This window comes from Eleutherodactylus coqui, chromosome 6, assembly GCF_035609145.1.
Source record: "Eleutherodactylus coqui strain aEleCoq1 chromosome 6, aEleCoq1.hap1, whole genome shotgun sequence".
NCBI lineage: Eukaryota > Metazoa > Chordata > Amphibia > Anura > Eleutherodactylidae > Eleutherodactylus > Eleutherodactylus coqui.
Window position 1 is genome coordinate 49100110 of NC_089842.1, and position 26638 is coordinate 49126747.

At 46.9% G+C, this 26638-nt stretch overlaps 1 protein-coding gene across 4 annotated transcripts; it reads left to right on the plus strand.

Annotated features, from left to right (window-relative positions):
• Positions 1 to 385: 385 nt before the first annotated feature.
• On the plus strand, positions 386 to 24848 carry LOC136632124 (zinc finger protein 566-like). 4 transcript variants are annotated; one of them, XM_066606756.1, is made up of 10 exons: positions 386 to 494; positions 3888 to 4075; positions 4367 to 4438; positions 8280 to 8406; positions 13225 to 13332; positions 14182 to 14277; positions 15558 to 15662; positions 19781 to 19891; positions 20943 to 21041; positions 23714 to 24848. In XM_066606756.1, the coding sequence occupies exons 3-10, from the start codon at positions 4385 to 4387 to the stop codon at positions 24595 to 24597; spliced, it is 1584 nt and encodes a 527-aa protein (XP_066462853.1). In that variant the 5' UTR covers positions 386 to 494; positions 3888 to 4075; positions 4367 to 4384; the 3' UTR covers positions 24598 to 24848. The 4 variants fall into 4 exon arrangements, with proteins under 4 accessions (XP_066462853.1, XP_066462854.1, XP_066462855.1 ...); XM_066606757.1 differs by lacking the exon at positions 14182 to 14277; XM_066606758.1 differs by lacking the exon at positions 13225 to 13332.
• Positions 24849 to 26638: the final 1790 nt, after the last annotated feature.

Consider the following 26638-nt stretch of genomic DNA (forward strand, 5'->3'; position numbering starts at 1 on the left):
CATTTTGCCAAAATTGCTACGCTCAGGCGGGTGCAAAGACTTCCTCTCGTGTGAAGGGGCCTTTCTGCAGACCATTTCCTCTCTCCCTGCTGTCACAATGCAGAACATAGGAACTTCCATGAACCTCTCCCCTCAGTCAGTGACTGCAGCCTCCACGGGTTAACTAGCAGCAGGTTACCATAACTACACACAACTGGTAGGCAACAGAAGCCCAGAAGCCCCCGCATAGCTAGTTACTCCGATTAGCAGAAGCTGTTTAACTGCGCATGCGCACCACATCTCCTCGTCGCCGTTCTGAAAGCCTGTTGCCCGCTGTAATAAAGTTCGCGCATTTTGAAGCGCGTAGCACGCCGGGAGTTGTAGTCTTCTGCATGTCTGCCTTTTGTTTCACTGTAGTCCAGTGCGCTGACAGGCTAATCCCAGGACGGGGGTGTCCTTCACAGCAGGAGCCCCTGGGCTGTCAGGCATAATCTAACAGCTGTACGGAGGGAAGGGTAAGTAGGACACTGGACATGCTGTCACTTCTCTCAGGGGTGCCCATGAATTGGGATTATTTATGGCAGGGGTGTCCTTGGCTTACATTACTGGAGATGACAGATATGGCCCAAGCAGTGGACTGACCTCTCAATGCCAGGACCAGATGAGATGGTCTGCAAGTCCTGATCCTCTGCACCGACTGCCCCTAAACTGGCCACAGTAGTGTTGGCATAGCCACAGGGTGCAGAGGCTGGCATCTGTCCCTGGTACTGGAAAGGGATCACAATGCCTGCTGCTGCATAAGAGGATGGGGTAGTATAAATGAGCTTTGTGGGGTCCCGCGCCCCTTTTTGTAGAGGACCCCGCAGGTTTAACTTTACACCGGACTAAAGAACGTTTTACAGGAAAAATAGAGACAAAAAGTTGAGAAACTTTGTAACTACTTGTAACACTGCTGTATTTGTGCACGCGCAACTGAACATACCTTGTGGGGGCAAACAGTACAGTGAACTACGCCAATATGTGCAGAAGAAAGCATTGTGCATTCCTGTAAAACGCAGTACTCAGGTGCGCGCAAATCTGCTTACACGGGCGTATACTCCTTTACACACATTTGCGCCACATATTTGCCCATCATGTGTTGTGTTTTTGCAAGTTTTTTTTCTGTCCTTTCCATGCAGGTTTTTGCATTTAAAAAACCATGCAACTGCGGTCCCCGCTATTTAAATGGCCAATTAGTGTAATTAGTTCCATATGTTCTATTTCCCTGCGCAAACGTGCAGAAAAAAATAGAGCATGCTGCATTTTTTTTTTTTGCACAACAGAATTGCGCGTGCACGCCGGTGTCCGAACCTATTGAAATCAATGGATCTATTGACCATCTATTGTACGCAAATACAGTTGTGTGAATCCGGCCTTAACTTGTGCTGCAGGTCGTTCTGCTCCATTCACTGCCAATGTGAGAACTCTGCAGGAAACCGTATGTGTTAGTGATGTGATCGCTCTGCTCTGACCGCGGCCCGGCCATCTGACCTCCCATAAGGCACTGCTGTGGGGAAACTGGAATCCAGCAGAATTCCCAATTTAGCTGTGTGTCTGATCAGAGACTTCAGATTATTACAAGTCTGTAAAGTATTTGCAAACATGTTGATCAAAGTGATAATACATTATGGCCGCCTGCAGACGAGCGGGTCGGATCCAGCAGCGAGAATTCTTGCCGCGGGACCTGACCCGAGAGCCTGCAGGGACGAGCGCGTACTCACCCGCGCCTGGCGGCCCCGGCTCTTTTATGTGCCGGCTGCCGCGCAGCCGGTGCATGCGCAGACCGGAGCCGGCGGCCGGGTGAGTGCGTGCCCCGCACAAAAATAGGACATGCCGCGGTTTGTTTGCCGCGCGAGATTTCGCACGGCCAAACCGCGGCCGTCTGCATAGGAGTGCGTATTGTAATGCACTCCTATGCAAACTTTCAGTGGCGGAAATCCCGCGGGAAATACCGCCGCGGGATTTCCGCCCGTGTGCAGGTGGCCTATGTAATACAGAACATTCACAGAAATGTACAGGAAAAACTGCATCTAAACACGTTTTTTAATCATATGTGCGGTATACATTTTAATACACTGATCCATTTTTGATATGAAAAATGTATGCGGAAACTTTTTTCCACTCCGCTTTCAAGAGTTGTAACTTCTTTACTTTTCCATCTATATAGCCACCTGTTTTTTTTTTCTCCCGCAGGACAAGTTGTATATTTTTCAATGATACTATTTAATGTACTGAAAAACTTTTTAAAATGTCTAATGTTTAAATGTCTGGGTTTTCACGCCAAGCCGATATACGGTGTCCTCAACTGCACGGGGGGGGGGGGGGGGAGGAGGATGGAAGAGCCAGGAGCAGGAACTGAGCTCCCGCCCCCTCTCTGCCTCCTCTCCGCCCCCTCTCTGCCCCTCTGCACTATTTGCAATGAAAGGAGGCAGGATGGGGTGGGGCTAGGTTTTGAGAATTAGCCCTGCCCCACCTCTCCTCATTGCAAATAGTGCAGAGGGGCGGAGAGGAGGCAGAGAGGGGGCGGGAGCTCAGAGCACTGCTCCTGGCTCTTCCAGGCATGAAAACCCAGCCGATATACGTTCGTCTGAATCCAGCCTTAGGGTGCATTCACACGAACGTATATCGGCTTGGTTTTCACGCTGAGCCGATATACGTCGTCTCTCTCTGCAGGGGGGGGGGAGCCTGGAAGAGCCGGAAGCAGTGCTCTGAGCTCCCGCCCCCTCTCTGCCTCCTCTCCGCCCCTCTGCACTATTTGCAATGGAGAGAGGCGGGATGGGGGCGGGGCTAATTGTCATCACTTAGTCCCACCCCCGTCCCACCCCTTTCATTGCAAATAGTGCAGAGGGGCAGAGAGGGGGTGGAGAGGAGGCAGAGAGGGGGCGGGAGCTCAGTTCCTGCTCCTGGCTCTTCCATCTCCCCCCTGCAGATGAGGACGACGTATATCGGCTCGGCGTGAAAACCCAGCCGATATACGGTCGTCTGAATCCAGCCTAAGGGTGACTACCCACCACAGTTTTTTTTTTTCACTGCGAAATTCGCAGCGTTTTTTTTTTCTGCAGGGGTCTATGGGACTTGTAATGTTAAAATCGCGATCGCGCAAAATCGCAATTTACCGCGATTTTAACAGTGAAAACGCAGTGAAAAAAACTTTAGTGGGTAGTCACCCTTAGGCGGGCTTCACAGGAGCGTACATATTTGTATTTGTGCACGCATAAGTGCGTTTTTTTTGCCGAATGTACAATGTTTTTTTTGCGTATGCAGCTTTGTGCCTCCCTTGTGACTTCTATGGGGACTGCAGGAAAATAGAGCATGTTTTTTTTGCAGGACCGTAATGCGCAGGAAGTTATGCACATATGAAAGACCCAATTAAAATCAATGGTTACTATTTTCTGTGTATTGCACATGCAAATTTTACGCACACAAATACGCCCCTGTGAATCTTACCTAAGTGGGGAGAAATGGGGAAAAAATGCAATTTTGCTATTTTTGGGGAGGTTTTGTTCTACAGCGTACAAAAGTTAACTTTATTCCGTGGCTCAGTAGGATTACGACCAAATCTATACATTTTTTCTTGTTGTACTACTTATTTTTAAATTGCTTTCTATCGCCATCTTATAACCACCATAGCCTTTTTATTTTTCCATAGATGAGCTTGTGCAGCCTTGTTTTTTGCGGGATGACTTGTAGTTTCTAGTGGCACCATTTGGAGTTACATACAACTTTGTTAGTTTTCTAATAAAAAAAAATGTTCTTAGAGATGGGGTGACCAAAAAAAAGCATAATTCTGGTGTGATGTATTGTTTTCTTTCTGAAAGTCTTCGCTGTGCAGGATAAATATGCAATTTAAATCGACTGAACTTTTACAGATATGGCGGTACTCATCATCCCTGCGATTGCTGCAGTATATTGTATTTCTGCAAGCACCTGCCACATATGAAGTAGGCTCATCTTCCCGGGCCTGATCCATACACCCTTTTGCCGCAGTAAAGCCTCTACTAACGTTGGTAATTCGCCTGAAAGGAATCAGCTTTACCTGAAACCGTTGCTACTCGAGGTAATTATTTCCTTAGGAATCAATGTAAATCCAATTAATTCGTTTCAGACCTTCCACAAAGCACACCAAACCACATTTAATGGAGAATAAATATGGTCTTTAATACCAAAAACAATAATAAATGAATATAAAAGACTGCTGTAAACAATAAATGAACATTTAATGTTATTGAACATGTTACTGCGTGTTATCTGTGGCGTTACATAGGACTGCAGGTCACATCTACTACATACATAACTCAACCGTAATGACACACCAGCAGAATTATTGATTGATTTTTCTCTAATACAGAATCCTGACCAGAGCTCAATGGCGCCAACAGTCGACAGTAGAGAAATCCAAACAAAAGAAGAAAAAAACATGGTAAATTCCATCCTACAATTAACATGCATACCAAAATATAGGTCTAAGGGTTCCCCCCCTCCATCCCGCTCCTCTCATTGCAAATAGTGACGTGGTGCGGAGATGGGGTGGGAGCTCAGTGCAATAGCTCCCGGCCCGGCCCGCCTCCTCCAATTGCAGAGAAGGGCAGCGTATATCGGTCGGGTTTTCATGATATATGCTCATCTGAATAAGCCCCAGTGGCGGTTGCGCACGGGTTCTTTTGCATGCGCATTTCTGAATGCGTAGGAAATAGAACCTATTGGTTCCAATGCGATTCTTCACACTTTTTTTTTTCCTGAGCGCATTTGGAGCACGGAGAAAAACATGTGACATGCTTTATTTTGGTGCTCACCGAAACCCCTGTCTACCCAAAATTGCGCACTGAACTGCTTGATTTCACTGGGTTAAATGAAAACATCTGGGCCTACCAAGTCAGCTGACCCACCTTACGAATTCAGCTGACCTGCCTACGCAAACATAGATAGAGGAAAACTGTATTAGAATTGCGCCTTGTGTATGTAATTGGATATAAAGGTGAAATCACACTCAACCGCTGCCTGGTGGGGTATCCCTGGTTAGGGGAATCCCACCTGCATCCAAGTTGGCGTTGAAGAGAGTCCTTATCCACAATCCAGCAAAAACCGGAGAAGTGTCTGGAGATGAAAAACCCGCTGGCACACCAGAAGCTTAGGATATAAGTCACCAAGAAGAAATGAAAAATAGCTCCGCACTCTTTTGTGCCAAGGTATGCTCCTTGTATGATGTGCAGTAAACCCGTACGTAGGTTTCCATCCTTTCATTACAGATACATATTGCTACGCGTTTCGGCACAGTAATGTGCTTTTTTCAAGCATCTTGGACCAAAAGAGCGCGGAGCTATTTTTCATTTCTTATTGGTGGCCTACTCTAACATGCCGCGGCCGGGACCGCGCCGATGTGAGCGATCCAGTCAGTGCAAGAAAGTAAAGAACATCGATATGGGCACTATAGCCTGCGATCGCGCACCCTGCATAGCACATATACGTCATGCGATAGCGAGCGTATATTTGCTTACACCCATGTGCAGCCGCCCTTAGGACTCCTTCAGGCGACTGTATTTGAGCGAGGAAAATTTGCTTGTGCAACACACAGAAAATAGAACCTATTGATTTCAATGGGTCGGCTACCATCCCCGTATTTTGATCATGTCGCCCTTGGAAAAAACGGACCAATAGAAATCTATGTAAGGTGCGCAAATGCACAATACGCTGCACAATTCCGTGAAGAAAAGAACACTACAGGACCTCATTAGGTTAAATAGCCTTTTAAATCACGGCAGGGGTTGGCGCACGTGCATATGAACAATATAGTATAGTACTATGTGCCAATACATGTGCACATCTGCCTCGGTCACTGCGCACATACGTTGCTCTGAAGCGCTTGCAATTGCGCTCGTTTTCATTTGAAGATGCCTAAGGGTGGTTTCACATCTGCGCACAGGGGTTCAGTTTTCCTGCTCTGTTCCGGGAAAGAAGAATCCCCTGGCTGAATGGCTCCATCTCATGACGGAACCAAACAGCGCTGAACGCACTTCATTGACAATGAAGTCCGTTCGCTTTTTGCTCAGCTATGAAAATCACTATGGAAAACCGCAGTGACCAAATCCACACCTAAATTGTTTTTGTAGCGGATCTGCTGCTTGATTTAACCCCTTTAGTGACACGCCCAGAAAATCTTCGGGGCTTGCTGCACTCGCTGGACCATGCAGTTAAACCCCGGAAGATTTCTGTGGACAGCTCCAGTGCTGAAATGCTGGCCAGATTACACAGTAATTGTGCCACTGTACACGTTTGCCACTTTGAATTATCTCAGAAAATCTCCAAGGCTTGCTGTGCTGACATGGTAATTATAAACCTGCCACTGAAAGGGATTAATGGGCCTCTCTCATCATTATTTGAGGTCTATAAACTACATTATGGGACTCAAAGGTGAAGGGCCAGGGAGTCCGGGGAGCTACTTTCTCTACTAGCCGTTCCTGCACTGTGCCCCAGAGAAATCAGCGCACGCTCATATGCTGACTTTTCACAAGGGTTCATGCGCTTGCTCTTCCGTTCACTTCTATGGGACTGCGCTACAATAGGGCACCTGATGAGTGTAAAAAAAAAACAGCTCCGGACCCCTTCCCCCTCATCTTTGAGCCCCATAACTTGGTTAATGGGGTTAAAAGGTGATGAGAGAGGCCCTTTAACCCTTTCATGTGAAGGGGTTAATTCTACAGCATAAATAGATATGGTGGGGATTTAGTATCTTCAGTGCTTTTCAAAATCGTTGCGGATTCATTGCGGTAAATTTCCGTACCATGTGAAGGAGTTTTAGGAAATCTCCTCCATGTGGCCATTTTTTAGGGCTATTTCACTTGGGCGTGTGTTAGTCCCGTTATGCAGCCATGATTATCATGGCTTCATAATGGGACGAAACGAAACCATTGATTTCATTGGTTTTGTTTTCACTATCGAGATTCTCGCCCGTTAATAGCGCAGGCAAAAAAAGATAGGACTTGCCCTATCTTTGCCGCACTTAGTAATACTACGTTTGGGCAGTGTAGGGTAGGACCTACCTTCCTGCAGGTTTTTTCAAACTCCTAGGCTATTGTGTGGAGTGTGAACGGTCCGAGAAAATAAAAAAAACGTTACTGCGCAACTACGCTCTGCTGCGACAAGTGTAGTTGCGCATACGGTCGTGTGAAGCCGCCCCTTAAGCTGTGGAGTTTCGCAGTAATTCTGGTAATTTAACTTAATCGCCCATTTGATATCAATGGGAGCGTGCTTGCAGGGTTTTTTTGCTCGCTCATGTTGTGCACATTTGCGAGGCGAGTGCAAAAACAACGCCCATCGCACAAATACGCAGTGCAAATGCGCTTACGCACACGCAGGATGCCGGCTTTATTTGTGTGAAAAAACGCAGGTGTGAGTAGCCCGATAGTAATCAACGAGCTTTTAGCACTGCGTAGTGCGCATGAAAATACAAGCATACTACGCGGAATACACACACCCTTCTGAATGAGTTCTAAGGCCATTGTCACACCGGCATAGGTGCGTTTACACGTTCATTTACGTTCTGTATTTCTGCAATGGGAATTGCGTTTTTGCACGTGCACATTGTACCCACATATGCTTGCGATAGCATGCTGTCATAGCGCTGTGAAGCGAGCACTATCGCCGGCTTTTCTACCCTGCCTGACCTGTTCACATCGGTGCGGCACACAGCCGCCTGATGAGTCCCCGATACTATCGACTAAGGCCTCATCCACACGAGCGTATACGATTTCACACTGGCCGCACGTGACTGAAAATTGCGACAGTGAAGAATAGCTGTGATCTAATTAATGTTTTTTCATCCATTCACCCGAGTGTATTGCGTGGAAAAGAAAAATCGCTGCAGCGCGGAATTCTGTCAGTCGGCTGATTGGCTGCTATTAGCTTTAAATAGTTTTAATAGAGCCGGCTGCCTTCTTTTCCGAACCTCGGACGCTGTTAAATTCCCTCCCTTTTTTTTGTGAGGAACCCATTGAAATAAATGGTCTCTATTCTCTGCGTTTTGCGCAAGTGATTTAGTTTAATATATGCTCTTCTCATGCGCAAATGCGCAGAAAAGTAGTGCGTGACGCTTATTCTTTGATGCAAAATACGCACGTGACTGGACCCACTGAAATCAATGGGGTCTATTTACGGCGTATTGCGCGTGCAGATCTGTTGGTGTGCCACAGTTACTTCTCTGGGTGCCCGGCTTCTACCACGGTGCCGTTGTTTCCTCCATTATTTCGTGTTTCCTTTCATTTCAGCCCTCTGTGAGGTTTAAGGAGGTCGCCGTGTACTTCTCGGAGGAGGAATGGAGCCGGCTGGATGCTTGGCAGAAGGAGCGCTACAGCAACGTGATGAGGGACATTCACACAACGCTACTCTCTGCAGGTAACCGAGCGGATGCGACGCCTCGCGATATAGTCGTCCTCCATATCAATAGGGGAGTTTATTAAGACCGGGACTTCAAATCAGTTTGAAAAATCGAAAACTCTCTGACTTCTCCTGTAGTTCATGTTGCCAATAGCAACCAATCACAGCTTTAATTTTTTTAGGCTGGGTTCACACGGGGTGTAATTGCTGCGGAATGTCCGTGCAGACTCTCTGCATGGAAATTCCGCCCGTGGCTTTTTAACCTGGGGTTAGCCAGCAAAGTGGACAAGATTTGCAAAAATCTCATCCACACGCCGTGGCTGATCCATTGCGGCCAAGCCGCGCTAAAATTGACACGCCGTGCCGAATTCAAAGACGCGGATGTCAATTCTTTCCCCATTTCAGTCTCTCTCTTCTCTATGGGGAGAGATGGCCGCAGCGGAATGCAGGTGGTGAAACCGCTCCAAAACCTGCAGAGAAAGGCCGCGGGATTTCTCCCACGGAAATCTCGCGGTACTTCTGTGTGGTCATTCAGTGAGATTTCTGCGGGATTTCAGTCCCTTGTGAACCCAGTGCTGAGGTAAAATGAAAGCTGTGCTATGATTGGTTGCCATTTCTTATACTGCTGAGGTAAAATGAAAGCTGCACTGTGATTGGTTGCTATATATCATACTGCTGAGGTAAAATAAAAGCTGCGCTGTTATTGGTTGCTATATATTATACTGCTGAGGTAAAATGAAAGCTGCTCTGCGATTGGTTGCTATTTCTTATACTGCTCAGGTAAAATAAAAGCTGCTCTGTGATTGGTTGCCATTTCTTATACAGCTGAGGTAAAATGAAAGCTGCGCTATGATTGGTTGCCATTTATACAGCTGAGGTAAAATGAAAACTGCGCTGTGATTGGTTGCTATATATTATACTGCTGAGGTAAAATAAAAGCTGCTCTGTGATTGGTTGCCATTTCTTATACTTCTGAGGTAAAATGACAGCTGCGCTGTGATTGGTTGCTATGGGCAACACAGATTTTCTTTTGGACAGCTTTCATAACAGTGCGGTGCGGGGCTCATTTTTGTGGCCCACTTTGTATATTCCAGGACTGATAGTCATAAAGTCGCCATGCAACGCACGGGTATATCAGCTAGTGTAATATATAAGCTTCACGGCTCTTAATATATTTTCGGCGCATTTCAACACCTCTGTGCGCCCCCACATAAATATACGCCATGTCCGACCTGCCGTGCATCCCTGGTATGGGTATAATGTCTGCCAGTTTCTAGTGTACATTATAGATCAACATGATGGTCTGAGGTGACTCCCAGGATTAGCCAGCAAACTGGACGAGATTTCACAAAAATTTTGTTCCCACTCTGCGGCCAAGCCGCGCGAAAATGGACATGCGGCGTGGAAAACAAAGACGCGGCATGTCAATTCTTTTTTTCATTTCCGCAGCAGCCTCTCTCTCGGAAATGCAGGCAGCCAAGCTGATGCCCCGGGTTTTGAAGCTGCGCTCATCCCACAGAAATCTTGCGTTTTTTCAGGGTGGTCATTCCGCGAGATTTCCATCCTGTGCGACCGCAGCATTAGGCTAATCTATGAATAGGCCCTGCATCCACAGTACAATGCGCCATTACATGCACAACAAAGCTTTGTACATAGTGCAAATTCAGTGCGCTGAGGCCCGCGTAATTCTGCATACGCTCGTGTGAAGCCACTCTTAAAGTGTGGTTTTGGCTCCTGCGGATTTGCTGCGTAATCGCGTCCTATTTTCAGCTGTGGGAAGTTGGCAGCGCATACTTCCCGTGTGAAGGCACCCGTAACGTTGGTCCACACTACCTCAAGTCATTAGAGTTTGTTATTGTGGATTAAGGGCTTCTTCAGATGGGCGTATGCACAACCACGCACGTGGCAAGCATAGTTGCGCATGAAGCAGGGTTTTTTTTCTTCCCAGACCATTCAAACTCCACACTATTGCGCACAAGTTAGAAAAAAAAAGGGGGGAAGATCGGTCCTGTCCAATCTTTCCCGCACGTAGTAGTAACGCCTGAGAATACCGCTAGTGAAAACGAAACCATTAAAATCAATGGTTTCGCCAGATAACGAACAAAATCACACTTACCTGTTTAAGCCCTAAGGCCGCACGTCCACGGGAACAGATCCGCAGTGGTTCACCCGCACGCGTGATCCGTGCCCCATAGGGATGCATTGGACACCCGCAGGTAATTAAATACCTGCGGATGTTATTTTCCCCTGAGGCACGGATTGCGAGTGTGGGAAAACAACCGGAGCATGCTCCATTTTAGTGTGGGTCTCCCGCGGGTACGGCTCCCGCAGGCTTCTATGGAAGCCGTCCGGATCCGCGGCACACCCGCAGCGGAATTCCTGCTCTCCGGCGTGGGAGCGCAGGAGTTCAAAAAATTAAGAGTGCACGGCACATGCGCGCAGCACGCTGCTGGCGTGCTGAGCACATCCGCCGGGCCGAAGAAAGAAGATGCGGTGGAGGGCAGATCCGCAGCATCCGGACAGGTAAGTAAATTCTTCTTTTTAGGTCTCATGTCCGCGGGAAACGAGAGACCCGCTGCGGGATTCTGCATGAAGAATCCGTGGCAGGCCTGATTTTCCACGTGGACATGAGGCCTTAGCCTAATGTCACATTTACGATGTCCGCGCGGATGCGAGGCGTTTTCTGTATTGAAAACACCTCGCATCTCTTCAGGGAAGTAGCAATCGCGGAGTGTTTCCCATTGTTTTCAATGGGAAACCTCGCATTGCACTCATGTGCACCTCGCAGCCCTGTGGCATGCTTTGCCGACCCCATTGAAAACAATGGACAATGCAATGCGAGATGTTCTCAGGGACTGCTCAGAGATGCCGCCATGTTTTCCCAGGCTGCAATGCAGGAGAAAAGAAAAAAAAAGTCTCATGTGCATAACCCCATTCAAAAGAATGAGGGCGAGATTTGTGCACCTTGAAACGCACAAATCTTGCTCGATTTTCTCAGACATGTGAAAGCGGCCCTGAGCGGTACTGAGCATAGCTGCACCTGAACAAGGGAAATTTCTTCCTCTTTGCTGGTCTTGATACACCGCGTCACAGTGCAGCAGTTTGAGAAAAAAAACGCGGAAACATAGGTCCTGCCCGATCCTCCCCGCACAGTTAATACTACAAGCGGGGAAGATATGGCAAGTCCTATCTTTTCGTGCCCATACAATTAACGGGCAAGAATCCCGACAGTGAAAACGAAACCACTGAAATGCATTGAAATCAGTAATTTCACTTTCTCCCGTTATGTAGCTGTGATTATCACGGCGACATAAGAGGGGAAAATTACGTTCGTCTGAAACTTCCCTTACACAGGTAAAATCCAAGGTGACGCACACTAATAGGCACATGGATGACATTTTACCAATCTCATTTACATGCTGCTGAGATTTCCATCATGGAAATTGACCTGTGATGCAGAAAGCGTACGATCTGCAGCACGTTAGATTCTGCATTAGGCTTAATTTACACAAGCGTTTATATGCGGCTAATTTAGCCGCATAAAAAAAAAAAATCGCGACCATCTGAAGCATTGGTTTCTAATGTATTCATTTAGATGAGCGAATAATAGGACTACGGCAACCGATTTTATACGCGGCCGGAGAAGATAGGTCTTGCCCTATCTTTTGGCTGAGATATGCTGGAGGCGCTGGGAAAAAAAAGGAGGGCGTTTATCTGCGTTCAACGATGGGAAATGAAGACAGCTGGCGCTATTAAGCCGTTAGAAGGCATTCCGAGCATTTATGCCAACTGTGGGTTTTCCGGTCTGTGGCGTATATTTTTAGCCGCCCATGTGAATGGATGAGAAAACATAAATAATGGCCACGACTTGATGCAGCTTTTTTCTCTTCACGGGATTTTTGGACGCAATGTGGCCGAACGTGAAAACGCATCGCTCGTGTGAAAGAGGCCTTATTCTCACAGCAGATTTTACTCCTTCCAGTGTAGATCAGTGAAATCATTTGTGAATCCCCACCAAAATCTGCATGTAAGGGTTCCCTCGCACAAGCAAATGCGCACGCTGCAGCACAACGTATTTGAGCTATTAACAAGGTTGATTTGCATGTATGTCTGCGCATTATACTGTACTCTTTTGCGCGTGCGGAGCTTGTTTATATGCGCACGCAATTCACCTCTGCCCTAATTTAAAAGGCTGATTAATTTAGCAAAATGAGGTCCAGATCTGTTTTTTTTTTTCCACAGAATTGCGCTGCGTATTGTGCATTGAGTGCACATGTGTGCACTTCCCATAGACTTCAGTGGAGATCTTTGCTGCGTAAATGCATAGGAAAATAGAGCAGGTCCTATTTTTGCACACTCAAAAGCGGGAAATGCGCACGTACCCATTGATATCAATGGGTTCTATTATTTGCTTATCGCACACGCAAATTTGTGCGCAAATACGCTCATGTGAAGGATCCCTATACCGTGAGATTTTGCTAACTATTCATCATGGATATTCGGCAGAGAAATCTGATGCATGTGGACCTCCCCTAAAGGTACTTTCATACGATAGACCGCCTGACTCACCGCAAGCTGCCGTAGATTCTACACAAAATTTTGGATGCAAAATTGATAATGGCTTAAAACCTGCCTGCAATTCGACATCAAAATCCGCAGTTAGACCTGCAGATGTTGGTGTAGAATTCTGCAGCTGCGGATTTGGCTGCGTAATTCCGTCCCATGTGAAAAGTCCCTTAAAGAACTCTTGTACTTTTGGGATATAAGGACATTCCCATCATGCATCTCTTCATATCTTCTACGTAACGCTATATCATTATCTCCTGTCGTCCACAGGATACACTATTCTCCACCCTGATGTCCTCTGTAGGATTAGACGGGATCACGAGCCGTACATCAGCAGCCTGGAGGAAGACCATAAAGGCCTTTGTTTTCCTTCTACCAGTAAGACGTCGCTCTTTATTTTATTGGGGCTTGTTTCTGCTTTTGCGCACAATATTGGTCTATACGTTCATCAGTCATATCAGGATAATAAGCAACAAAAACTCTTTTTTGACCAACAGGGGAACATTTAACAAATCTGTCTAGTAGAAGTGGCAACCAATCAGAGCTCAGCTTTCATTTCTTAAACTGCTCTGGAAAAATAAAAGCCGCGCTGTGATTGGTTGATATGGGTTTCTTGTCAGACAGAATCGATAAATGGGGCCCCGTGTATACATGATAATACATTGTATTACTGATATTATTCCCCTCACTGCAAGGAATTATTTTTGTATTCAATACTCAGTTTACGATCATGTAATCGGTCAGGTGAAACGCACTCAGTCCATGCGCTTCACCTGTACGAGCCGCTCGGATGAGAAGCACAGCGCAAAAAACGCATCGATCTGTGGTAAAATCACTTGTTGCCCATGTGGTACAAACATCTTCATGTGCAGGTGCTCTCTACCACCAAACACATTGATCCAGTATTTATGAATGCTTCCAACAATTTGTTCGACAATCATGAAATTGAACTGCAAGTGAAGAACAATCACTCTGTAACAGCACACAAACAACAGTTTTTCATGAAGTTTAGCAACTATTTTGGGTGACTATTCCATCAATAGTCATCCCTTGTACTATCCCATCCATGTTGTATCCATCCAATCTCCTTAACGTTGCCCAAAGCCGAGATCCCTTTTAATCATTGTTATCATGCTTACTACAATAGTCTTATTATAATTAGCAAATCCTTACAGGTTGCAAAAAGTTTAGCTCTGATTTTGTTTTCTGTGTTTCTTGTGTTATCAGGTGCTTCAGTTCTCAGTTCGGACATTATATTTAAAATGAAGCACGATGAGGAAGTTTGTGCTAATAAAGGAAATCGCACTGACAGCGGCACTAAACGTGAGTGTATTGCATCTATGTTAGGGCGTTATTACGCGCAGCGCTCATGAGGAATGTAGTGTAGCGTGCGGCCAACTACTGTGCGGCAAACCCAAAAATGGTGTTAGTCCTCATGTCCACGGGGAAAATCAGGCCCAGCCGCGGATTCTCCATGCAGAATCCCGCAGTGGGTCCCTCCTTTCCCGGGAACATGAGGCTACTGCGCCGGAGAGCAGAAATTCAGGAACAGGTGTTCTGCGGATCCGGACGGCTTCCATAGGCTTCAATAGAAGCCTGCAGGAGCCGTCCCCGCGGGAGACCCGCACTAAAATGGAGCATGCCGCGGGTGTTTTCCCGCAGACGCAATCCGCGTCTCAGGGGAAAATGACATACGCAGGTATTTAACTACCTGCGGGTGTCCAATGCATCCCTATCGGGCGCGGATCACGCATGCGGGACACCCGCAGCAGATTTTAAATCTTATTTTAGCCATGGACATGAAGCCTTAGGGCTCATGTCAACAGGGAAAATAAGAATTAAAATCCGCAGTGTTTTTCCTGCACGTGGATCCGCGCCCCATAGGAATGCATTGACCACCCGCGGGTAGATAAATACCTGCAGATGGTAATTAAAAAATTCCTGGAGCATGAAAAAAAACGGACATGCTGCATTTTAGTGCGGATCACGCATGCGGGAGCTCATAGAGCACATAGCTCAATTGATCTCCCGCATGAAAAATAAGACAATTACAGTGCATCCGCAGCCCAAATCCGCAGCGGATCTGATTTTCCCTGTGGACATGAGGCCTTAATGTATTGCTGCGGTTTGTGATGTAGTATTCAGTACTGCAGCTTGTTCAGGTGAAGCACATAGTTTGCCATAAAAAATGCATATAAAAACCATGACATTTGTGTTGCAACCATGTGTGATTCTCGAACATGACCACTAATCGCTCAAAGCCCCTGTGTGCAGTAGCTCCCCTATAGCTAGGACTGAAGCAGGGACGTCACTATAATAGATGCGGGTGCACTTGGGTCCAGGAGTTTTAAGGGGTCCCTTAGATCTCTTATGAGGGGGCCAGTACTATAAATAAAGTAGTGTAGTTGCAGATTTTGCATTGGGGCCGAGAAGCTACACTTTACACCCCTGGGTTGAAGTATGTGAATCTGCAGGGTCACCTTTGGCCAATAAAATATTGTAGACTTTGTTATGTAGTATTTTTTTCAGTGTTTTTTTTTTATATATGGAAAAATGACAGCATAAACATTCACTACATCTCTCGTCTCTTTACGCTATACTAGGTGCCTCGGTCCTCACCCCAGATATCATATTCAGAATCAAGCATGATGAGGACATCTTCTCTGATGAAGCAGACGGTCAACATGGGTCTATAAAAGCAGAGTTGGGTATGGCACCATTGTCACTACTTGCTGTATAAGGCTCTTTAAAACATGTTATAGTTGATGTGAAGTACTTGTACATGAGACAGCAAAGAAGCTACATGTGGCTCTCCAGTACAGGCATGCATTGCTTTCATGAAACTTCTGCAGTACACCAGGGGGCGCTGCTGCCTGTTTTACTTAATAGAGGGGATGCCGATTAAAGTGGTTGTTCAGCTGTAAACTATTAAAGCCCATCCTCAGGGTAGGCAATCAATAGTAGATCAGCAGAGGTCCGCAGCTCGGGATCCCTAGCGATCAGCTGTGCATTAGACCAGCGCACTACTGACTGGAGAGGATTTGTCACTTAAACACAAAAGTCTCACTGAAGTGAAATGTAAGAGTTGGACTCTGTAAGAGGCGGCAATCCTGATATAGACGATATGAACTGTGGAAGTGCTTTAACCCTCTCCAATCCACTGTCTGATGTCTGAAGACATTATGATTTAAGGCTGTACAGCTCCGATGTTGGAAGACGTCCGTTGGAGTTCTCTTACTGTATATTGCCTCTCTGCTGTCGGAGCCTATCCAACGTGTCACCTCATGCAGTACTGGCTTTAGCCAGCATATAACGCTGTTGTATAACAGCAGAAAGAGTAAGCCACCTAGGAAAACCAGAATACAAATTGGATTGGAAAGGGTTAAAGAAGTTGTGCCAATTTATAAAATTATTCTCTATACATTGGATAGGTAATAACTAGAGATGAGCGAACGTACTCGGATAAGCACTACTCGTCCGAGTAATGTGCTTTATCCGAGTATCTCTCCGCTCGTCCTGAAAGATTCGGGGCGCTCCGCTGCTGACAGGTGAGTCGCAGCGGGAGCGGGGCAGAGCGGGCGGGAGAGAAGGAGAGAAAGATCTCCCCTCCGTTCCTCCCCGCTCTCCCCTGCAGCTCCCCGCTCCGCAGCGCGTCCCGAATCTTTCAGGACGAGCGGGGAGGTACTCGGATAAAGCACATTACTCGGACGAGTAGTGCTTATCCGAGTACGTTCGCTCATCTCTAGTAATAACTTTATGATCTGTGGGGGGTCCAACCGCTGGTATCCTCACTGATCCCGAGAAGGGGGATCCGATCCATTCCGGAGTGAATGGAAGCAGAGGCTGCACAGGCGCGTCACTACTCCATGCACTTCAATGACAGCGTCGTTGATTACCGAGTTTAAGCGCTTCACCAATCTCCAGCACTGCCAGTAAAGTGAATAGAGCAGCAATGCTCTGGGACCAAGCAGACCCTTGTTCTTAGGATTGGTGGAAGTCCCTATGGTTGGACCCCACTGATCATAAAGTTATCCCCTAACCTGTAGATGGGGATAACTTTATTATTTGGCATAACCCCTTTAAAGGGGCCACACTGTGGTTAATTAAAAATGTTAAGGCCCTTACACACAATGTATATGTAGCATGTGTTGGGCAAGGTGGTTCTGGGAATAGGTAATGCTGTATCTGGCTAGCTGGCACATAAGTTCCTAGGCATCATGGCCTATGGTAGTGTTAACTTCTTTTGGGCCCATAGCAGCATCAAAGCTTCAAGTAGGAGCTATCTACCAACTTGGGCATGACCTGACCTCTAGGCCATATTGAGAGATTGCACAAGTTTGTGGCATGTATTCTGCTGTTTATCAGACTGTGCCCACCAAGAGGCTTTATTCACACAAGCGCGTATACTGCGCTTTTTGATGGCTGACCGATATACATGACCATCTGAGGCATTGGACTCCAATGCATTCATTCACATGAGCAAATATATGGCGCGTAAAAACGTTGCATCGTAAAAAATGGAATATAGACGACTGAAATACGGGCCGGCGATTATACGAAATACAGCGGCGGCTCTTCCAATAGACTCCTATGAAAGCTGGAAAAAGAAATGGAGGGGGAGACATTTTAGCAGCATCCAACACTGCGAAAAGCTTAAAGGTGCCTCCATGTAGGCATTGGAAGGCAATATGAGGATTTATGCCGAGCGAAGGCTTTCTGGGGTGCAACATATTTTTTTGCTATAAACGACGCTCCCGGTCATGTGAATGGACGAGAAAATGCTAATTAAGCATGGAAGTTGATTGCGGAATATCGGCTGGTTATGCGAATATACAGCGTGGCTGAGAGAACGTAAAGACGCATACGCTTATGTGGAAGAGCCCAAGGGTGTGAGAAACCATTCAAACTGTGTACCTCTTCTACAGACTGTAACCATTAGGCTTATAAACCACTTAAAGGGTTTCTCTGGGACTTTTAGTATTCAATTTTATCTATCCTCAGGATAGGTCATCAGTAGTTTGATCGACAGGGGTTCGCCGCTCAGGAGCTGCACCAATCAGCTGACCAGGCCTGCTGTCAATGTGGTCAGCGCTGGAAGCAGATAGCGCTGTCATCATTGAAGGGGCCTGGTTTGATACTACAGGCTCAGCTCCCATTGAATTCATTAGGAGCTGTGCCTGCAGTACTAAACTGGGCTGTTGCAATACTGACAATGCTGTCTGCTTCAAGCACTGTTTGTACTGACAACGGTGTCGGGAATCAGCTAATTGGTATGGCATCCTGAGCGGCAGACCCTTACCCATCAACTATTGATACCTATTCTGGGGATAGGTTATCAATAGAAAAAGTTCTGCACAATCCCTTTAAAGTGACAGTAACCACTAATGGAACATTTAGACACAATGATTATCGCTCCAAAGATGTTTTTTGAGCGACTTTTGAGCAATAATCATTGTGTGCATCTTCAGCGGAAGGTGATCAAACGTTGAGCGATCACCTTGCGCTCCGAACGGGGGATGCAGAAGACAAACAGGGCCACCTGTCTTCTGCATCCAGCTGTTCTCTGCTCAGGGCGCCTGGCCGTTATACAGCCTAGCACTCCGAGCTGGGTATAAAGAACTCAGCTGGACCGCTGCGTTCTTCATAGCCCGCCTGTGTTCAGGGAGCAGGATACAGCTGAAACAATAGTATCAGCTGTATCCCGCTGTGAATTCCTGATAACTGATCGCTGATCTTTCAGCATGCTGAAAGACAACGATCAGCGACGGCTTAACGAAAACTGCACGATGTCAGTGCAGTTAGACCCAACGATTATTGCTCAAAAGACGGCTTTTGAGCGAATTTTGAGCAATAATCGTGCCTAAATGGGCCTAAGGGCTTATTCAGACAACCGTATATCGGCTGGGTATTCACGTCGTCCGATATATGGCCTCCCTTTCTGCAGGGGGAGGAGGCTGGAAGAGCCGGGAGCAGTGCCCTGAGCTCCCGCCCCCTCTCCGCCTCCTCTCCGCCCCTCGGCACTATTTGCAATGGGAGGGGGTGAGATGGGGCAGAGCTAAGTCCCTGAAAAATAAACATTTTTGTCTGCGCCAAAAAGTGTCTATAACATTTCTAGGGGAGCGTAGTACCACTTTCACACAGGTTTTGTTGTCTTTTACCATGAAGACACATGGGCCTGCATTATGTGAACTGTAAGCACATAAAACCTTCTCCAAAGTTGTTTCATTCTGCATGCAATAAAACAATTGATGGTGTATGTGGACATCACCTTTAACCTCATTTGATCTGATTTGGGGGGTTTAGGTGCCAAGACCCTCATGAACTTCCATTTACGAGCACCATTACAACCACTTCGGCTTCCATTGGCTAAACTTGAGTGAAGCTCACTAATAATACAGTAATGCCCCATAGGCTTCAATTCAGTGGAACTGTGAAGGGGCACAGGGCTCATTAGACAGCTTCAGCCTGTTACCTCTAGTAAACAGTGTGGTTCTTGGCTCACAGACCCCATAACATTATCTGGTGAGCAGTTTATAAGGGTGCTTTTACATGGGATGATCTGTCGGGCAACGGATGCCCAACAGGCCGTCCAGAGATGCTCCTTCCTGTGCTTTTACACAGAAATGAGCATCACTAATGAATGGAGACGGAGCAGCCGGGGATCATTCTGGCATACCCGCCTCCATTGACAGTAAGCAGGCAGTCGTTCAGATTCTCGCTGGATCACAGGAATCCGAACGATAATCGTTTTGTGTAAAAGCACCTTAAGGAGGGGAGATAAGGGGGGACAAAGTGCCTTAATAAGTGCTAAATGTTTGTATTACAGGATTTCCAGCTGATGCACTTCTTAACGAAGAAGGAAAGTCTGGTGGAATACAGAAGGAGGAGCAGAAGGATATCCATAGTAATGAAGATCTGACCTCTGAGACGAGTGAAGGTCATTATTTTACACGAACTGACAAGATATTATGTGACGTGGAAAGCTTAGAGTGCCTTCACATGCAGGACACTGCAGAATGTTCCGTTCTTTAATTCCGCATGCCTAAATACAGATTTTGCTGCAAAATTGCTGGCAGAATTAAGCTGTTTTCAATTCCGCGTCAAAATCTGCATGTTAGACGTACAGATTTTGGTGTGGAATGTTCTGATATGTGTGACGGCACCCTAATGATCAGAGGGCTTATTCACACGAGTGATATTCTCGTACCAGTTTTGTGCGATGAGATGCGCACGAAACCCGCACAAATATGTAATCCATTCTTGTGAATGGATTCATTCACACGAGCGATTTTTGTTTCCTCGCAGAATTGCCTTACCCTTTGTTTTCAATAAGTGCAGGAGCATTGTAGCTATTGGCATCATCCCAGAGGCGTCCCCGACGCGTCATCAGCGGGAGTCCGGTGAATCTCGCGATATGTGCCATCACAGAGAATGACCAGATAGCAATGTGTGCGGATATCTGCATGCAAAAAAATGCCATTTAAAGCAAATCCGCGGCAGCTTCTGCACGGATTGTGTTTTTCAAGTGGACATGAGGCCTTAGGGCTTATTTAGACAACCATATATCGGCTCAGTTTGCACGCCAAGCCGATATATGGTGTCCTTGTCTGCGGGGGGGGGGGGAGGGAGTGAGCTCCTGCCCCTTCCCTGCCCCGCACCACTATTTGCAATGGGAGGGCAGGACGGGGGCCGAGCTAAGCGCTGGGACTTCCAGCTAGTGGACATGAGGCCTAAGTAAGAGAAGATATCTGCAAAAAGCAGATCTCCCTCCGGGGGGTATCTGGCTCATGCATTCCTTACAAGAATGTCTTATGGATTTCAGTAGATGCAATGTAATGCAGTGACCCGCCTGAAAAGCGTATTATTGGGTCTTTATACAAAGTTTAGAGTTATTGTACTAGAAAACTCAGTGATGACGAATGTAGTTAGTTGTGACACCCGATCAGCATTGTCCCGCTGCCAGTGAACCTGTTTGTGTTTGTTTGTAGCCAGTCAGCTGGTTTTCAATCCCAAATTTTCCATTTGGATCAAGCAGGTGGATGAAGTGTCTGAAGTAACTTCTGAGGTCTTACCAGCTGCATGTACAGGTAAAGGGCTGCATTTAAAGCATTTCTAATGGTTTTGCATAAATCACTAGTATAAACGAAAATATATTCTCAGGGAGATATATCATCTTCTTCACCTTAAAGGCTCATTCACACAAGCGTAGCGATTTTCGGTCGGCTGTGTCATGGCCACAGCACGACTGAAAATCGTGTGAACGGGCGCACAAATCTGCCGTTAGTGCGCCCGTTTAGACGGCCCAGGTCCGGCGCATATATGCCGAGCCCAGATTGCAGTCGAACGGAGAAAGACAATTTAGCTCTGCTAAACTGTCTCCCCCTTTCTGCCGCCTCGCCAACTCTCTGCAAGGGAAGGGGGCGGGGCAAAAGCTGGTGTGCTAAGCTCCCGCCCCCCTCTCACCGCCCATTGTCAGGCTGCCAGCAATAGGAGGGGTGGGATGGGGAAGGTGCTTAGCAACTAGCTCCTGCCCTGTCCTGCCCCCGCCCATTGCAAACACTCTGCTAAACTCCCTCCCACCTCCCTTCTCTGGCAGCTACCATAGATCCCATAGAAGTCTATGGAGCCGCCGACTTATTCTGGCCAGGAAGATAGTTCCTGAACTTTCTTTTCTGCCCAACGTAAAAGCGTCTGACAGGAATGCGCTCCTATACGCTATTTTGGCTGGCCGGGTACTTTTACGCCACGGGAATACGCCCATCTGAACTGATGCATTGTAAACCAGTGCATCAGATGGGCAGCATATATCGGCCAGGCGTGAAGGCACGGTAGATATATACTCAAGCCTAAGGCGTACCTAAGGTTTTTGCATAAATCAGTAGTATAAGTGAACATATATTCTCAGGGAGATAAAGCATCCTCCTCACCTCGTTATCTGTTACCTTTCACTGCTTGCATTCTCTCTGTAAATGTTGAGAAATCTCATCTGTCATGAAAAAACCTGTCTAGAGTAAAACAGTGACAGGGGGTAGGAGGGGGATGCAGCTGCAGTGCATCTTCCTCAGTGCTGCTGTGAGAGGGGAGGAAGCTGCAGTGGTGACACATCAGATTGATTCGGAGGACACAGCACAATTCTTGCATCAGATTGGATACAGCCCACCCACACAGCAAACAGAGAGAGAGAGAAAATGTGCATTTTCAGAAACCAGGAGGAAGAAGGTTAGTGTAAAGGCCCATTTAGACACAACAATATTTTCTCAAAAGCAGTCTTTTGAGCGATAGTGGTTTTGTGTAACTGCACTGACATCGTGCAGTTTTTGTTAAGCCATCACTGATGATTGTGTTTCAGCATGCTAAAAAGACAACAATGAGCCTTATCAGGGATTCACAGTGGGATACAGCTGATACTATTGTCTCAGCTGTATCCCGCTTCCAGATCGCAGGCTGGGTATGAAGAACAGAGCGGTCCAGCTCTGTTGTCCATACCTGGCACGGAATGCCTAGCTGCGCTCCGTGCAGAAAACATCTGGATGCAGAAGACAAGACACCCCGCTTGTCTTCTGCATCCTCCGCTTGCAGCGCAAGGTGATCACTCATTTTGCGCTGTAAATGACACAACGATTGTCACTCAAAAGACATCTTTTGAGCGATAATCGTTGTGTGTAAATGGGCCTTAAGTTGTGTCAGGATCAGCAGATGTGGATCCACCAAGCCACAGACTGGTTTGGCTTTGGACCAAATGCTGAGGTACACTGGTCTTCTCTTCACCCTTTAACTCCACCAGTTTGGGTGTGGGTTTTGCTGTGGAGTTCCCGGACCATTACTTAGTAAGCAGTCCCGGTACTGTGGCAGTTGATGCCACTTTAGACCTAGGTGCGGTACCTGAGGGCGTGAACAGGAGTCAGACAATCTGGGTTGGGGTAGGTGGCACACTTCAGCATAACGAAGAAGCCAGAGGTCGGGTCATGGAGAATAGGTTGAACACTGAATCAGGCTAGAAGTCAAGAGAGGCAGCAGACAGTAGAGTAGTCAGCATAACATGCAGGGATTGGGAATGGAAATGGTAATGTAGTCAGGAATATCCAGTGTCAGGAAACTAGAGAATCAGAACAAACTTATTAGCACCTTGAGTGAGACCAAAATGACTACAATACTCAGGAACCCTTCACTGGGGAAAGATGCCTGATATAACCAGATATCAAATATGACTGGTGGAGGGAGAACACTAATTTGGGCGCATTAGCCCTTTAATAGCATGGCCAGATGAGCATGCACACCTTCTGTGCTGTTGTCATGGCCAGTAGGAATGCCAAAGCCAGGCATCTGCCAGGAAGGGGAGATGACTACACACCATGCCTACCAGGAGGGGGTAAGTCGATGGCTCGACAACATTTCTAGTGATATATGCAAAATGCACATCTACAGCTATCTAAGGAGGGATTGTGATGCTGGAACACGTCCACCATCACAGCTATTTTCTCTATTGCTTCAGTGCATCGAAAATAAAAAAAATAGAGCAACTTTTCAATCCTGAACTCCTACTACCTTCCAATTTTACCTTTTTTTTGTAAGCATGCTTTCGATAGGTTTGCAAGGAGTCGGAACAAATGGGAGGGAATGTGAGTGCAGCATCAGACTACACAGTGTTTGTTTGTAGTCTGTTACCATGGAGATGTATAGGTCTACCTAGATGCTGATATTTTTAATCAGTTGTATCCTTCCAATAAGCTAGATCTTTTTGCCTTGTTTCTCCCTGCAGATGAAAATGTTACTGAAATCAAAACTGAGATGGACTTCACGCCTGATAGTAATAAGTCACTACAGGAGCTCACCGAAACCGCTCCAGACAGGAACACTACTCTAGAAAACTACCAAATACAGGAAAAAAACCCGAAAGAGGAGCATGCTGGGAAAGAAGAGGAAAGTCTTCTATCCATTGTCCTTAGAAGAGCAAATGCAGGGAGTCTATATATACCAAATTACAAGTATTCAAGCAGCTGCAAAGACGTGGACTACTCCCACGGTGTCCCCGGGATGGTGCAGAAGGAGACGCGCTATCCACCAAAACTTTCCTTCTTCCAGAGCCCAAATAGCAATGCCTTACTGAGCAGCTTCTGTGCCCACACAGCGCCACTCCAGCACTGTACCCATCCAGTGGACAAGCCATTCAGATGCCGTATATGTAACAAGTGTTTTAAGACCCTCGGAATACTGAACGTCCATATGAAAACACACAGTGGGGTCCGACCCTATCAGTGCAGCGAATGTGGGAAAAGCTTTAGGGACAACTGGAATCTTAAAGTGCACCAGAAGATACACACAGGGGAGACTCCATACAGGTGCACTATATGTGATAAAGGATTTATTCAGTATGCCACGTATATGAAGCACCAGCGTATACACACGGGCGAGAAGCCGTATTCTTGTTGTTACTGCGATAAGAGCTTCACTAATAGCTCCAACCTGGTGAGACATTACAGAACGCACACGGGCGAGAAGCCGTATGTCTGTATGGAGTGCGGGAAAAGCTTCAGCTACAACACAAGTCTTATACAGCATAAAAGGATCCATAAGGTGGAACCTGCTGAGAATGGGAGCAACAAGCGACCAACAGGAACTGGACCACCAAAACTCTCTGCTTAACACTTTCTGGGGTCTTCTAGGATATAACTATTTGTACATTAGTCATGCACTTTATGATTTATTTAGCTTTATCCCCCCCACTCTTGTTCTGGATCAACAAGGGGGGTGGACACAGGCTGAACCAGATGGACGTTGTCTTCTTTCAGCCTAACATACTATGTTACTATCACTATAATATGCTTACCTTTTTTTAAATTATTATTGTGATGTTCCAAAAAGAGCAAGAAAGTACTATTTTGTTTAAAGTAACATTTGATGTGTGGTTGCATTATATTCTATTGTTTTCTGTTATCGGCCATTTTTAAGCTGGGGTATGGTAGAATAGTTTTCTTTTAATGGGATTACTGACCCAGAGTCATGATCAGGACATCCAACTTTTCTGATTAGACTTACTGCGAGCGCGATCTCAGGCCGTGAAACTTAGCCCGATATCGTGCACATGCGATGTCCCTGCGGGTGCGAGGCGTTTTTAGGTCAGAAACGCCTACCATCACTTCAGTACAGTTGCGATCCTCTGCTGTGTCTGAAAGCAAGTGTTTGCCGTTATTTTCAATGGGAGACCTTACATCACATGTCGTAGGATGTGTTTTACTGCCCCATTGAAAACAATGGGTGTTGCGTTCTGAGGAACGCCCAAAGATGGGACATTCTGCATTTTTCCCCCCGATGCAGTAAAAAATCTTTTCCCTGCACCCTCCTGAACTGAGTTCAGGAGGGTGCAGGGAGGGACCTGCTTACCTGTCCGGCGTCTTCCGCTTTCTCCTTCTGCCTCCCGCCTCGGCGATCATGTGACTGCTGGGGTCAGGTGGCACCTGACGGTCACATGATCGCCGGCTCGGGAGGAAGAAGGAGAATGCGCAAAACACCAGGCAGGTAAGCAGGTCCTCCCACGGTGCAGGCTCTCGGCTCGGCCTTCATGTGACCGTTGGGGGTCAGGTAACACCGACGGTCACATGATCGCCGGCCGGAATCCCTATGCATTACATAGCGCTAATTGAGCGCTATGTAATGTGTAAAGGAGAAGGCAGAAAGGGTTAAAAACTAGAGATGAGCGAACGTACTCGGTAAGGCCGATTTCGCAATCGAGCACCGCGATTTTCGAGTACTTCACTACTCGGGTGAAAAGTACCTGGGGGCGCTGTGGGTGAGTGGGGGGTTGCAGAGGGGAGTGGGGGGGAGAGAGAGAGCTCCCACCTGTTCCGCGCTGCTACCCCCCCCCCCCCGCTCCACCACACCACGCCCCGCCCCACAGCGCCCCCGAGTACTTTTCACCCGAGTAGTGAAGTACTTGAAAATCGCGGTGCTCGATTGCGAAATCGGCCCTACCCAGTACGTTCGCTCATCTCTATTAAAAACCCTTACTGCCTTCTCCTCGGGGGTCCTCGATGAGGACCAGTGCAGGAGTGTATCTGCACCCGATGTGTCTGATGATCGGGTGCAGATGCACTCCCGCACTGCAGTGTTGGGCCTGTCCCGACATCGGAGCTGTGGAGGGAAATGATGATGTCGGGGCAGGCCCGACATTGGATTGGAAAGGGTTAATCTGTAATGCGAGGCATTTTTCTGTCAAAACCGTTTCCTATCAGTTCTAAAATGTATGCAGCTTTCAGCCGCGTTGGAGGATTGTCAAGTGTTTCCCATTGTTTTCGATGGTAAATCCCACATCGCACGCCATGTGGTGTGTTTTCCTGTCCTATTGAAAACCATGGGCGATGCGTTCCAAAGAACACGAAAAGTAAGGACTGTTGCAGTGCAGCGGTTATTTGTATTTAAGGAATAAAATCGCTTATGTGTATGACCCCATTAAAAAAAAAAGGGGGTTCATATTTGTGCATCTAGCAACACACAAATCTCACACGACTTTCTTGGCCATGTGAACGCAGTTTATGGGTATGATCGCACATCTCTCTCTACACAATTTCTCCTTGTAGGAACTAGCGGTCCTTTTTAGACCAGCCGATTATTGTTTGAACAAGTGAGTGGAGTCGCCCCTAGCCATTTGCTTTCTTGGCACCTGTTTAGACAGACAGATACTTTGTTG

Coding starts and splice junctions, on each gene's coding strand:
- LOC136632124 (XM_066606756.1), top strand. CDS start 4,385: ATGGCGCCAACAGTCGACAGTAGAGAAATCCAAACAAAAGAAGAAAAA. Junction 4,439..8,279: donor CAAAAGAAGAAAAAAACATG/GTAAATTCCATC, acceptor CTTTCATTTCAG/CCCTCTGTGAGGTTTAAGGA. Junction 19,892..20,942: donor GACCTCTGAGACGAGTGAAG/GTCATTATTTTA, acceptor GTTTGTTTGTAG/CCAGTCAGCTGGTTTTCAAT.